Below are 15,753 nucleotides of genomic sequence, written 5' to 3' on the forward strand. Positions count from 1 at the left end.
GCTGGATATCGCTTTTCGTGTAGCGATATCGAAACATCATACAAAGTGATACGTACTTAGAGGGCACATTGAATTGTGCATATTCCCGCCTATACACTCGTTTTTCACTCATATTGATAATTGATCGGAAAAAAGTCCGTAAATGTGTACTGCCTTCATTAATTTAGAAACTCGAGGTTCGAATAGCGACGCTGTATATACCAAATAATTCCTGACATTTTTTCACTATCACTGTCGCTCTCTCTTTTTATGACAACAGCTGTTCACCTCATAGTTGACGCGGTACGATATCACCAGATTCTACAAATGCATAAATCCCGAGGAAATATCTTACAATTATTGTGGCACATTATATCTAGAGAAAAAAAGTGACCGATTACCGTTATGGTAAAAATTTGTACGGTCGTGAAATTCGTAATTACAGATCGTTGGTGTGAATTGGTAACAATAATATGCTGACAAAAAATACAGTATGCAGTACAATACATGATACGTTTTATCAGGAAAGCCTATGGTTACTGTAACTATAATTTCGTTATAACGTTTTCACTGTTACGAATGACGATGTCTGTAAAATCCTCTCTGGATTTGGGGCTTGTCCAATAGGCACTCTCGGCAATTCCTGTAAGTTTTTCCGTCATCTTCTTTCCCGTCTGTTGAAGCAATCTCGAGAAATGACCGTTCGGATTTTGCAACAGTAAATGAGGATGACCGAACTCCTGTACATAATAGATAGTCAGTAGGTAATTATTCATCAAGGTCGATTTACACTCGACAAGATTGAACAACTCGGACATGAAGCTACAAACCACAATGCGACCCTCTCTCATGACCATAACTCGATCGCTGTCCATTACAGTGTTCAGTCGATGAGCCACGGTGAGCACCGTGTAATCGGCAAACCTCCGCTTGATGGTGTTTTGGATCAAAGCATCGGAGCTGCAATGATAGAAGCCGCTCATTGATCTCACCGTTATCCACAAAGTCGTTGACAAGTCATGAAATGAGACCAGAGCAAGGTCACGTTGTCGGATAATACACAACGACGTTGAAAATGAGCCTGATACTATTTATACTGACCCATGGTCGATGTTTGCGGTAGCTTCGTCAAGAACCAGCAATCGATTGTTCTTCAGTATGGCTCTAGCCAAGCATATGAGTTGGCGCTGTCCAACACTGAAGTTTGCTCCGCCTCCAATTACACGGAAGTCGAGGGATCGTACTGCATCGCCAAGTTCGACTTCTCGGAGACTGTCCCACAGCTGAGCGTCCGAGTATTCACCAAATGGGTCCAAGTTGTAGCGGAGACTTGCGGAGAACAAAATTGGCTCCTGAGGAATGATCGAGATGCGAGGACGCAGCTCGTGCAGTCCTATCGACTTCGTGTCTACTTCATCCAGTATTATTTCACCCTCCAGTTCATCTCCGGTCAAACGAAACAGCGCTGATATAAGCGAAGATTTTCCAGCACCGGTTCTTCCGACAATTCCAACTTTCCAGCCAGGATTTATCTTCACATTCAGGTTCTAATATTCAGTACAAGAATGAAAAAATTGGGATAAAAGACCTTTTCATGTACCTTCGACACTGCGCATGAGAAATCACGTGTACGATCCCATTGAAGAAACGTATTATGGAGTAAAGTGTAGAGTATCAGGACAAAATGTTTCCTTGGTTTTCCGGACCGAAAAGATAGAGTTTATACCTTTTTAGGAGAAATATTTTTATTGTTAGTCAAAAGATTACCTTCAGCACTAGCGGTTTGTTGCGGACATATCTCATGGAGACATCTCTGAAGACTAAACTGCCTTCAGAAGGCCAAGTGTCCGGAGGTGGTTTGTCAGTTTTGAAAGGTCCCTCGTTTGGCAGATTCGTGTACTGGAGGATCCTCTCCACTGCTGTGAATAATGAGATGACCGCGGCACTCTGTTGCATCCCGAACTGAACCATTCCGCCCAAGGTGAGGCACTTCGAAATGGCCAGCCCAACGTTGCCTCCGAGAACATTACCTACAAGTTTCAGAAATCATAATCGGAAATCTCTTCAATAACCTTATTCGCGGGTTTGGCGATCCGTGACGATCAGTAACAATCAATAGAAACTAACCCTTGCCCATCAGAATAAACAAGAAGCAAACGAAAGTCGTCAGACCACACAAAATCAGGTCAAGGGTGAATCCAAACGCAGTTTTTGTTGCAATGATCCAGTACCAGGCACTAGTGTGCCTATCTTGGAGACTGTCGAATTCGTGCAGTAACATTTTTCCAACCGATCCTCCCTGACTTCGTATCGTTGTCAACCCGTCCAGGGTGGAACTGATGTGCGAAAAGACTGGACTTTTGGCTAAAGACATACTGAGTTAATTCACGGTCTGGTGCTGACAATAAGTGCAAATTATAACGTTCGATGAGAGAATAAAACTGACTCATAACTTACCGAGTCCTTCAAGTCGCTTAATGTTCTGAGCCGTTCTAAGGTAGTAAATTCTTATTACATAGAACAGTCCACCTACGATAACCAGTGGTATGATCGTCAGTGGATTCACGATGCTCACCATTGCGAATGTGCCTAATGTTAGGGTAAAGATCTGAAGAGCGTCAAGCATCGTTATTGGCAGCTGCTCGTCCATGGTTCCGACATCCTTTGAAAATCGGTTTAAAATCCTCCCTGCATTGTGACAAGGGAAAGTAACTAATCACTCAAGTTTCTGTACAAAGGCTGGATTTAGAAACTAAAGTCACAAAATATATGATCATTCATCGTACCGGATGGGTTAGTTTGGAAGAATCTCATGGTGGCTTGCAACAGATTAGCAAACATCGAGTTGTGTAAGTTCCGATTGGCGTTCATGCATATTCGAAAGTAAAACACGTTACGAAAGATCATACTTAAAATATAGGTTGCTATGAGTATGCAGTAAACGTAAATTGCCATGTTATTACGAAGCAGTCCATGTTTGTCCAGCCATTGAGATTCGATTGTCGAGTCTAGCTGCTGATGGTTGTATCTGGTAGAATTGCGGCTGATAGCAGCATCGGAAGGAGAGTCGTTTGACAGTGTGAACGTGGCTCTGTGAGCATTTTGGTTCGTCCAATATGTTATCCAGTACTCACTTGCATTAGTTGATACTTGCGTGATAACGAAAGCTGCAGCGGCTGTAATCAGTGTACACATGTTACCACCCGCTGTAATGTAGCTCTTGTACACATGGTTTGACATTTCTCCAGTTGCTACCTCCTCCTGTTTTACATCTAATGACGAAGTCTCTGTGCTCTCTGGGAGTTCGCTTGATTCGTCGTTGCCATTCACAACTGTAGCTGGATCCTGAAAGTACTGTCATCACTTAAAAGACTTACAAAATTTATTTTCCAAGTAAAATATCCTGATCAATTAAAATAGTAGTCGATACAGCGCCTCAGTTCAGTAAGAATTTGTAATTAATCATCTGAACTCTAACCCGTGCCGATAACAGGATGGATTCTTCCATCCTCTGAAATACCGTGCAAAATACCAAGCAATCGCGATGAATTGCATACCTTGGAAATGACGAAAAAGGCAGATTTCGAGGGTGTGCAATTCGTCGCGATTGCATTACTATGATGAAATCAATTTTGTCTCAGATAGTTGCACTAATGACCTCTCAAACCTCGCAGTAATACATTTTTTGGGCATTCTTACTTTTACAATAAAATACGTACTGAAAATGTGTTCGAAACACGTGTATTTGGAATGGAAAAATCCACCCTATAGTCGGCATGGGTGAAAGTTTAGATAAAAATCTAGAAGAAATAGGCAATTTTTTTAAATCACGCCGCCGACGTGTCATTAATCCAGCCCTTCCTTCCAGCACCCGTCCTTCCCGTCACTATCGTCACATTTATATCTATGCAGTTTCAACCCTTCATTCTACGTTCATGCCTTCATCGTTGTGACGATTCAACCCTCTACCTTGCGTATATACTATTGACATATAAAGATTCAACCCCTCATCCTACGTACATGCCCTTATAGCTCTGAAGATTTAACCCTCTACCCTATGTATATACCATCATACCTATACTGATATAACCCTTCGATCTACATATATAACGTAACACCTATGAAGACATGACCCTTCCCCTTCTGTATATAGATCCAACTAGGAATCAAGGATTCAACACTCAATCTGTCATACATATGCATCCCTATACCTACAAAAATTTGATCCCTTACCGCCTTCCCTCCTCTGTTTCATCAAAACTTGAAAATCGGGGTTGGCGTGCGAAGCGTGCAGGGGGACGAAGCCCCTCTAGTATGTATAATGTAATCCTTTATTAAGGGTGTATACACCGTTTTTTAACGGCCGAGCAACAATTTCGCTCGCGGGGGAAACACAGTAATAGATTACGACGAGGATTTTTCCACATGCTCTTCAATATTGACGTAATCATCATGTAAATCGTTTGCGTGAAAAAAATCCCACATTTCCTGTCGTTATCGTGTTGTCGTGCCTAAAGCTATTCTGTATACGAATTTTCTGATTTTACCCTGTCTTCTGCGGTCTTTTCGAGAATCTCCTCATCTTCTTTGGGCGCATCAAATTCCTCTAACTTCACAGTATCCAATAGGTTTAGTCCAGAGTGAAGCAGTTCTTCATAAGTACCCTGGTACTTGACACTACCCTGAAATTGATGAGTCAATCAGACGATGTTGCTTGAATCCTTTCATCAGGTTCAATCTTCAGACCGTGTTACTCAAGATTCTAAGTGAAGAAAAGTGCCACTGACTCGATTGATAACGATGACACTATCAGCTTCTGGAAGAAATTGCAGCTGATGGGTGACGAGGATTCGAGTTTTGTCCCTCAAGAAACCCTGGATGCACTCCTTAAACAAGTGATTTCCCACTTTTGAATCCACAGCGCTGAGAGGATCGTCGAGTAAGTATAGATCGGCGTCTCTGTAGAGAGCTCTTGCCAGGTTAACCCGAACCTTCTGGCCTCCGGACAGAGTCGCTCCTTTTTCCCCTGCGTAAGTCAAATCACCCTGAGGCAGCTGCTCGAAGTCTTCGTTTAGCGCGCAGACTCTAGTTACCTACGAATAATACATGGGTAAGATAGGATACATGAAAACGTGTTATTTCACCTTAGAGTTGGCGTGTGAGAAGAGAAATTTGGTACTCGAGAATGTTCGTACACTTATTTATTACAGATGACCAATCAAGTGGTAACTTATATCTATTTACCTCTTGATATCGATCTCTCTCGTAAGGTTGGCCAAATATTATGTTGTCGCGTATTGATGCGGCGAAGATCCAAGGGTCTTGGCTAGCGTATGATATGCTAATGTCGGAATGGTTGATTTCAGTTTTGGTGTTGTTTTTGGTGGTGAAAAATGACATTTTTCCAGCGCCAACTGATAACTCGCCCAAAAGCAGGTGAAGTAAGGACGACTTCCCGGAGCCGACGGGCCCCACAAGCATTGAAAGTGTCCGACTCTTGACCTTCGTCGAGAGATCGAACAAGGTGGCTGGTAGCTGTCCGTGAACCCAGTTAGCGGAAACCCGAATTATTTCAAACTCAACATTGCATTTACTCGAGGTGTTTCCGATACTCTGAATTTGACTGTTCGGAGCTGAAGCGATTTTCTCCACCGAACTTCCTTCATCCAACAGCAGCTGAATCAACGATTCGTATCAAAGACATTTTCATTTACAAACCTACGTGAGATGACGACAGCAATTACCATTTGCACTCCTGGTCCGGTTTCACCCAATGCATCACGGCTTTTATCGGCAGGCACAGATTGAATATCTTTTCCATGGTTGACTTCGTCCAGTAGTAAGAATTCCTGAAAATAACGTGAACAAGAATTTGCCAACCGGTCATTAGTACGGAAACAAATTGTCTTGAACTTACAGTGATCCTCCTTAAAGACACCTTTGTTTCGGAAGCTCCGATGATTGCCTGGCGAACCTTTGTAGCACACAGTACCCCCAGAATTTCGAATGATGTAGCGAGTGCGAAGGTGATTTCGGCAGTGAGCTGGTTTCCCATTAAGATAAACGTCAACAGAGTCGCGAACAGAGAAACTTTCCTCGACGACGCCGTAATGCTGATGAGTATAACCGAAAGGTAAGATGAGATGGAGATCAATTTCACCTCCAGTGAACGAATTTTTGACACTTCCTGTTCAAACGGTTTTTCCCACGCGTACATTTTTACAACCTGCGATAGTGAAGCCACACGTTAAATCGCTCGTTTTCTCGCGTAAATCATGTGATCGCCTCTAAAAACCTCTCAACCTCTATTCCAGAAATCAGTTCGCCCATCAGCTGCACTCGTTCGTCCGTCTTCACCGCGATTTTGGATCTCAATTTCGCCGTAAGGCGGCCGACGTAGAATTGGATCGGCATCGTCTGGATAATCATCACCGCTATTCCCACCAAGGCAATCACACCGACGAATTGCCACAACACGTATCCTATCACCAAAAACTGTGACAATTCACGCACCCGCACAGTTTCATCAGACTACTCAAAGATCATGCTTTAAAAAACGTCGCCCACTCACTTGCAACGGCATGATCCAAATGTAGTGGAGGTGATTCATAACGTAGTCGAACCTCGCCACGTCGTTGCTAATCAAGTTGGCCACTCGGCCTGTAGCTATTTTGTCAACCGAGGCCAGATCGAGGCGCAGAAGCTGAAATTTGAGAACGACGTCTTTGTAGCTGAGTCTTCCAGGCTGCCAGTCATTGTTAGTTGCGAGCGAATAAGGAGGGGTACAAAAAAACGAAAGGCAAAAAAGTCGACGAGACGAAATCCCGTAACTTGAATTACCGGCAGTTGAAAAAAAAAAAAAAACACAAACACCAAAAGAAGACTTTGAGAAAAATGAAAATTCAGGACGCAAAAATGTGATAATAAATTTGACCCGACATTTGTTTTGAGAATAGCCAAGGTTACGAAGGGCAAAATATTGAATTGCCAAAGTACCAAAGAGTCAAAAAATCGAATTTTCAAATGTCAGACTCTTGTCTTAATAGAAAATCTACGAATTCAAATTTAGCAGTTACCACTGACCAAAGACACGAAATGTCGAAATCTTGAAACCCGTTAAAGACAGAATGCCAAAATTCCCTAATGTTGGATGACGTCAGAATTACATACATTCTCTGCAACGCCACACGCATCCGATGGCCGGTGTCTAGTGCTATGTAGCACAAGTCTACATAACTATGACAACTGTATCACGGCCTTTCGTCTTTCTGGCCTTTCTGCATTTTGCGGATCGTAATTTCGCTCTTTCTCAACTTCGATTGTAGACAGCTAATTTTTGCGGTTGTGTGGCTGTTCGATTAGCCGCTCTCAATTTTTCATTTGGGAACTTTCATTCTTCTGTATCTCCACATTCTGTGCGTCGCCATTCAGAATGCCGAATGTTCCGGATATACTTTTTCGGATAATAAAGCGGTTGGTTGAATGAGCTTTTGGGAAAATAGTTATTCCAATACGTGATTTATCGTAAATCCCAAATTCGGTACGCTGTTCGTTCGTTGTTTTAAAATTCGCAGATCGAAAATTTTGGGTTTTCGACCATACGATTTTACCATATTATATTTCTGCGAGCGGATACATTATACCCTCCTTCTGTATTGAACGCGAATTCGTATAGATATACAAGAATTTAATAATGTTCATATATAATTTTCGTGGCATTCAATGATACAAATGAATGTCCAAATGCATATGTAATATATGTATATGATTGCGTAAAGACATCAAATGAGAAATAACCAGACAACTTCTTCACGGAAAAAAAAATTCTGTTCGGCGAGCTGTATTCTACAGCTCCAGTAACTATACGCACTCTACGGTCTATCTTGTAGTTACAGCAACTATATATTAGTCAGCTCTGATAGCTGCAAGTTGTTCAGCTCTCACAGCTGAATGGTTTTGCTCTAAGAGCTGTAAGTTGCGCTGTGCTCTGGTGCGTTGACATATTTCATAACCTTCAAATTTCATGAGTATGATTTAAATACAGTTGATAGAGAATTGTTTAAATAGTCCATTCAAATATGTAAATGACACCGAATAAATAATGATAATAATGATGAAAAATAATACTAATAGCAATATAATTGTACTATTTAATAATAAGCGCTGTGAGCGGAGCCGAAAAATTCTGGTCTAGCTCTTCGAACGAAGCTGTTTAGCTGAGAGAGCTGAACAACGTACAGCTATGACAGCTGACTAACAGTCAGTTATACGAACCATGCAGTGCTCTTCCAATAACAGAACGTTTAGTTCGACGAACTGTTTACAAGTAACTATCTAATATTTAGTTCCACGAGCTGAATTTTTTTTTCCGTGTTGATTAGTCAGTTTCTATTGTATTTACTAATGGTGTGCAATGCACTTTTGTAATACCGTTACATCTATAATCCCAATAAAATGACATAATCAGCTCTTGAGTCGAGAATTCTTTCAAAGTGAATCCTCGATTGGGAGGTTCACCCTCAACTTGGAGGTAAACCCTCAATTTGGGAGTAAACCCTCAACTTAGGAGTAAACCCTCAACTTGGGAGTAAACCCTCGACTTGGGATTAAACCTTCAACTTCGAGGTTAACCCTGAATTAAGGGGTACGAATTTACCCCTTAGAGGTGGAGGGTTATTTTGGGGGTAAAATTAGGGTTTTTTTCCGTAAGAGTACCGAGAAATTGATTACGATTGAATCAATATATTGATAACTATTATTTATATTGCTCTTTCAAAATGCAAAAGGATATTTTAAGTAGAATTATCAATATTTAAATATAGTTTATGCTGAACGTTTGAATATATTAATATTTTGATAAAAAAAAAAATTGATTTTATATTATTATTTTCAATATCTAAAGTTGTTTGTACTTTAATTTATCAAATAAACTTCTTTGCTATTGTCTCAAAAGTACAAACATTGAAATATAATAGATTGATTTTTATATTGAAAAATCGGTTTTTTTCTCAGTATGGCATACCTTTTGATCAATTTGTTCTTTGAACAGTTGGTTTAAAAATTGTTCTAGAACGTCATCAGTAAGGAGAAAAGAATTTCGTAAAAAAATCGCCTGTTTCTAATGATTATTATGAAGTTCATGAGCTGTGATTGTTTCCCAGTATGATCTTTGTATACGCTTATAACGTATCTGAATTTCATTCAAATCGTTTGCTGCTTTTGAGAAAAAAATTAACATATGATCTTACATTTTTATCGATTTATTTGAACACCAAGATAGACAGAGATTTGAAACTTGCAGGATCGACGCATCCCACCAGTACCAACATACCATCAAAACATGATCCAGATATACTTTTGTGACCGAGTCATTACGCTTATCGTTCTGTGGCCTTTGATAGGATTTCACAGGGTTTCGAATAAGAGAACCACTTACCTTTCGGTATATCATGGAACAGCACGCGACCCTGACGCGCATTCCGATTTCCTGATTTCGCAATATGGCGTGCTGAGCAATGAAAACCTTGCTCAGAATGAGAAGGACCAGGATGGTTGCGTAGAGAACAACCTGGCTTCGGGTTATGGGGTTTTCGCCTGGATTGAAGTAGCTGATCACCCAGCTTTGGACCACGGGCTGCAGAGGCTGTAGCACCACTGACAGCACGAAGAGACACAGTCCTTGCACCATGTAAGGAACCCACAAGACTCGAAACAGAGCCCAAGCCAGACTTGGCTGTCTCTTCGGCTTCTTCTTCTTACTGCCTTCTCCAAGCCTAGGAATTTCCTTCGCTTTCGCCAACTCCTTCTTCCACTCTCTAAATTCAAGTAAGCTTTGAAGAAGTGTCAAACCCGGGAATAAAAGTCATTGACTGTACCTACCGTTCGAGACGGTCACCGAGTCCCTTGGACTCGTCGGATTTTAAGGGATCGTACAAATCTGTGATCTGCAAATCACGCTTCGCTCCTTTTAAGAAGATCGGCAACGTCCAACTAAAATTCGATACATTTTGTCGTGAGGAGTCAGGTACGTATTTCGTCCGAATCGGGAGTCTCGAACTTCAGGTTTACTGTATTTATAACGATTTCCGAAAAGCTGTTATTATGCCCAAAGTCATCATCTCGTTTTTGCACTATTTTATTCATCGATTTCAATATCTAATGAACAACAATTTAAATCCAAAACCTATTTTCAGCTCAACTATCCATGAATTGCGTTTGCCAGTAAGAATATTTTTATACCTCTCGCTAAGAGAACCTCTAAAATAAGATGAAGCATTATTATTATTAATATTTGTTAATCGCTCGAAAACATTCAATGTATAGAACTCGAAAACATCTCGAACCCCCGAACTCGGTACGGTGTAAGATATTACAGGTTCGACGCCCACCGAGCGTGTTTTCGGGTGAAAAATAGGACGGCAGCCAGGGAAGAACTCGGTATCTACGGAACCGAAAAACAGAATGCCGAATCGCAACTGGATCGCGGGACGAGTACTAAGGACGTCCTGGTTAGTCAGTGGCCGTGCGGGACACAAATGACGCAAAAACTAATACATGGAAACTGAGGCTCTGATCGCAGACCAACTTCCCAAGGCAAGGTGGAAGCTATCATTGTTGCTCCTGCAGGTACTGCGGTTCGGTATTTTACGAAATATCGACTACAGTTGTTACGCGATAGATGGTGAACATTCCGATGCGCGACTACCGGAACATTATCTATCTACGCCCAGCCAAGATGGTGATTAGTCTATTTTAAAGTCCGTACATGTCGATTATGCACTTACTCTCCACTATATCCCATGCAAGAAATGAGAGGAGGTTGAAGGAATCGATATTGTTGGGGGGTTGAATGGAGGAAGGCGTCAAGAGGCTGGTTAGTTGCTGTTTAACAGTAAAGGGAGCATTCTGCTGATTCGACGTGTGAGGCGAGGCAGCGAGGTTATGATAAGAGGAGCATGTAGGATGTAAGTTAGCTGTTTGGAAAAAGAATCCGAGGCCTGGAGGACATAACACAGCGATTTGCTGGTTATAATCGTTTCTGAAGAATCCAACGGTAGAAGAAATGGCAGATGTTCGGACACATTTTGTTACGATTTTATAATATCAGTAATAACTTGGGCAAATCATGTTAGATCAAAGGTGAGTGCAATTTTCGTATTATTATAAGACGTGGATTTTGCGCCGGGTGCATAATAATGAAGAGTACAGCACCGAATAACGCGCTTCGCTACTCCTACCTGTTTTGTAACGGGAAGTGATAATACTAGTGATTTCTCATTCGTGATAATCGCACGTTAGTTTCCAATAACATTTATTATCTAGCGAGGTGAGAGAACTTTCTTTGAACCCTCCGTAAAAAGAATCTTAAAATTACAAGCAATAGCTTAGATATGAACTTTTCATTTCATAGTGTTTTGAAATTCAGAAAAGCTCATTAAAATCAATCGATTCCACTCCACCTTGGCTTGTTGTGTTTAGCCAACGGATTTTTCCAATTTCATCGTAGAATTGATTTTCTTCCCAATGCTCAGTTGAATACTGCTCTTTGTTGATCTAAACTAATGTCCATGTAATATTAGAAAATTGAATATTGGACAGCAAAACGTTATGAAAAAATTGTGACCTGTTGAAGTTGTGGAAAATAGTTGACTAAACGAAACAAGTCAAGGTAGAATGAGATCGAATTTTCTTAATCTTAAAACACTTTGAAATGGGAAATTCATATCAAAGCTATTGCTTTCAATACCTTGAGATTTTTTTTGGGAGATTTGAAGGGAATTCTCTCAGCTCCCGAGTAGACGAATGTCATTCATATCGAGTATGCGATTATTGCGCATGGAATGAATTGGAGAAGTACTTATTAAAATGTATAAACTACCCCAAGTCGATCAAATCAACTTTCTCAGGTGTAGTGGGACGATTGCTCATTTTGTATAACGAGTTATTAGTTGAAGGCAATGCTCGAGGAACATGGAATGGCACCGTCGTCGCACATGTTTTCAAAAATTAAAGTAGATCAAATGTTGTTAATTAATAATCAGTTTCCATGACAAATGCAATCGCTAGGATATTTGATAGCCTGAACGGTGAAGTGGTTGGCGATAACAGCAGATGAGATATTCTTTCAATGCCACAACAAAGCAAGGCCTTTCATAAATTTGATCATTGAATTCTGAGTGAGAAGACGAAGGAATTTCCGAATCAATCGGACCAGTGAAATAGATCTCCGATTATAATAAGAAAAAAGACTGAGTAAAGGTTAAGAATTTACAATCTGATTAATTTCAAAATTCAACTGGCATTCCCCAAAAAACTTTTCTTGGCCCAATATTATTTTCCACTCTTATAAATGACTTACCTAGGTATGCGAATAAGGTTGAAGTACGTAGGCTTATGACTTGAAAATTGCTCTGGAGATTGATAACAATATGAACTTATTTTATCTTCAACTTGATGTTGATGAAATTGTAAAATGATGAAAAAATGTCTCGTTTTCTATTTTTGCATCAGCATAACTCAATTCTTCAGTTTAATTGTAGGTACCAAAATCATATGCATATTTGTGATTGTATACTTAATAAAAGACTTAGGTATTATTTTCGATTCTTAATTGAAATTTGTTAAGCATATCAATGATATTATTTTAAAAGCCACTAAAAGATAATCATTTCTAAATAGAAATTCTCGGAACTTCAAAAATTCTACTACTATTTCGACTCTTCACATTTTGCCAGTGAAATCAGTAATAACGAATACATTATAAATTTAGATTCCATTTCACGATAATGAGAAAATAAGTGCTGGAAAGATACAGTACGGGGCTTTGGGTAAATTATTTTTTACGGACACGGAACCAATGAATAAGAGATATCATGATTATTCAAACGCATCTGAGAAATATGATCTTCCGTCGACTAATATTTATTTTGAACATCGGGATGCTGTAATTGTTTACAAAACTGTTAACTACTTACCTCATACAAAGCCATGATTGGCTTTTTGGCTGCTAAAGTTTCTAATTTTTTTTTCAGTATGTTAAAAAATTGTTTTCGAAAAACCAACTTTGAATACTACTTGTACAATTTTTGTTATATTGAATGTACTTTTTTTTTTCTTTTGTTATCTATGGTGAGTGCAAACTGTCAAACTATTCGAGTAAATGTGAAATTTTTATTCCATCTCCTTCATAATTCATGCAATAATGGGTTAATTGCAATATAAGCAACAGAGAACTCCAAAATCTGATTGAACGTACTAATATTCATATTGCACTAAGAAGCAGAAATCCTAACTTTGTGGAGTGAGATCCTACAAATTGTTCAATGACGGTTGGTAATTGACTAATAAACAATTATGCGTCAACAATTGATTTTGATATTGATGAAGAATTTTCTGACAGGCTTTCAAAAGGATTAATTCCGATGTGTAAATAATAGTAATGCAATCACTTGATTGGATAATTTATACTCTATATTTATGTGATGGTTATCTATATTCATATAAGTATAAGTCGTTGCTCAAAGACTGGATCAGTACTAAGGAATATATGTGAATAAGGGCTGTACCGGTACGAGTAGTTGAAATTTAAGAAAAAAAGTTCCGCACAAAATTCATCAACGGCAATCATGTACTTTTTTAAACCCATTGTTATCATAATTTTCTCACCCGAAACATAACGCGTTCAAGAAACTCGCTGTTTCCTCTGGACTCTTCAGGCTGTGTTTCATCGTGTTCTCCATGTTTCATTTATTGCACGTCCGCTTCACGATGCAGTTTTGACATTTATTCTCTTTTAGACGTAATATATTTCATCATCGTCATCTGCCGGAAACATAAAGCAGGAATTCGTTGAAGAATAGAAATATCGAATCAGTCAATTCATTATTATAATCATTAATTTTCTTCCCTTGAATTATTCAACAAGCTTAGTTCCAGTCAAAGCACAAATGATTAAACGAACAAGCTTATCGAATTTCATTCACATTTTTTCTTTTCAGTTCCAATCGTTGAGAGATTAACATTCAGAATTATCCACAAAATAGGCAAAAGAATATATACAAATTTCGATACTTCGTTTCTGTTTAGAAGAAAACTAAACATAAATCTTAGATTCGCAAGCTCTTCGAATATTTAACGTAAAGTTGTGATTGCGTCTTGAACAGGCTTCAAAGAGAATAGAAATAAGATTTTGAGAAAAGAGGCTTCAGAACGTGTTACGCTCACACTTGTATTGTAAGTAAGTCATCGTATTACAAATGCATCTTAGACATATTTTAGCGTTTCATTTGAGATAAGATATCCTTTCGTTTCCGATGTACCTCACATACTGATTAGAAAACTTACCATCAAAAACGGCTGGCATCTGAATATAAATAAGTCGAGGTTATCGTTCATCAGTTATCTCGAGTCAGACGGTATAAATGATTTTTATTTCAAGCATTTATTCTGCTAATTTCGTTGATTATTCTCTGAAGTACTTTTCGGTGATAAGGTTTGTTACTTTATTGCTCTGACGTCACGTTGCATTTCTGTTGTCAGTACGACTTAGTTACGAAATTAAACCAAGCCAAATTCAATCAACGAATATCATTGTCAGTAATTTATGTATCTTCCTATGTGTGTTGGAAGAAACATACGTCTTCTGGGTTTTCTAACGAAAAATAAAGTTCCAAAGGGTGATGCAAATATCATAAATTATTCCGTGGATGTACCAGGCAGAAAACTAAAAAAATTTTTCTCGACATTATTTTTATCAGCGGTCAATTTTTTCGAGGTAAGGCCTCTCGTGATAAAATGGACAATTGACCGAATCGTCAGTTTCAAAGATCTCAAGCAATCAACAGAGAGTCTCCGAACTCCCAGTAATTATTCCTGGTCACATTAAATTTTTCCAAATTCTCGACAAGCCTGATGTGAAAGTAAAGTTTCAAGTTCCTCGAGCATCGCTTTAGGCAGATGCTCGTCTGTCATTTTGACGTTGTCATGCAACTGGTTGTTAATCGTCCATTCACAGCGATTAGAAATACAAGGTCGTCACTGATACACGAGTTGTTACATCCGAGAATACATCATCAGGTGATAGAGGAATTAGAAGTTCTCAAATCCAATACGCAGAAGAATCTCATTCTTGTTTATAATAGGTTTGATGAAAATCGCGTTTCACAATCTGCAACTGAAAAAATTCGGAAAACCGGTCCGAAAGTATCGTATTTCTGCTTCTACATATTGAATTTACCCGATTAAAATTACTTGCGTAAATATGAAAATTACTGTGCAATCAACATTACGGTGATTTTCCGTTCTGGCTAATGATTTGACCGATTGGAAAGCACAACAGTTTCTGGTCGTAGCATCAAGTGAAACTAAAATTCCTCGAGGTGATTTTAAAATTCAGATTTAAGAAATTCGAAATCAGACTACGTTATTTAAAGCACCAGTTAACATCTGTTTTTAAATGTCGAATCTTGAATTTTGATTTTAACCTCTCCTTCAATGGTTGGTAGATAATTTTGTTTAGTCAGTGAATAAATATTCTTAAATGATTTGATTAGTTGGGTAAAACCGGTTGGAATTCAATGTTTCCGCGTAAACTACAAATATGAAAAATTAAGCATATTTTCAAATTTTAATATAAAGAGACACTATTGACACACTTACTTTTACAAAATATCTAAACATGATTGTGAAGGGTGAATATCGAGAACATAGATATTTTTTGTTCTTTTCAGGCTACCGAAAATGATATGAAGCTGATGGTGACGGTAATGAATTGAA

The 15,753-nt window shown here is 39.0% G+C and overlaps 1 protein-coding gene and 1 long non-coding RNA gene across 2 annotated transcripts in view; one reads left to right on the forward strand and one right to left on the reverse strand.

The window, feature by feature from the left end:
* Nucleotides 1–2,599, forward strand: part of LOC124300919 (uncharacterized) — a 21,207-nt gene extending 18,608 nt beyond the window's left edge. The window contains exon 8 of the long non-coding RNA XR_006907362.1: nucleotides 2,586–2,599. This is a non-coding gene — a long non-coding RNA (uncharacterized LOC124300919). The remainder of the gene's footprint in view (nucleotides 1–2,585) is intronic.
* On the reverse strand, nucleotides 165–14,014 carry LOC124300803 (ATP-binding cassette sub-family C member 4-like). The gene is made up of 17 exons (XM_046755197.1): nucleotides 13,645–14,014; nucleotides 9,859–9,969; nucleotides 9,416–9,794; nucleotides 6,551–6,682; nucleotides 6,283–6,474; nucleotides 5,897–6,205; nucleotides 5,724–5,828; nucleotides 5,224–5,655; nucleotides 4,767–5,072; nucleotides 4,527–4,661; nucleotides 2,766–3,324; nucleotides 2,437–2,667; nucleotides 2,107–2,343; nucleotides 1,747–2,009; nucleotides 1,081–1,526; nucleotides 810–939; nucleotides 165–719 (listed from the first exon to the last, which is right to left on the reverse strand). Exons 1-17 carry the CDS (start codon nucleotides 13,716–13,718, stop codon nucleotides 525–527), a joined length of 4,236 nt encoding a protein of 1,411 aa, XP_046611153.1. The 5' UTR covers nucleotides 13,719–14,014; the 3' UTR covers nucleotides 165–524.
* Between the last annotated feature and the right edge of the window lie 1,739 nt (nucleotides 14,015–15,753).

Source organism: Neodiprion virginianus, chromosome 1 (genome assembly GCF_021901495.1).
Source record: "Neodiprion virginianus isolate iyNeoVirg1 chromosome 1, iyNeoVirg1.1, whole genome shotgun sequence".
In the NCBI taxonomy this organism is placed as follows: domain Eukaryota; kingdom Metazoa; phylum Arthropoda; class Insecta; order Hymenoptera; family Diprionidae; genus Neodiprion; species Neodiprion virginianus.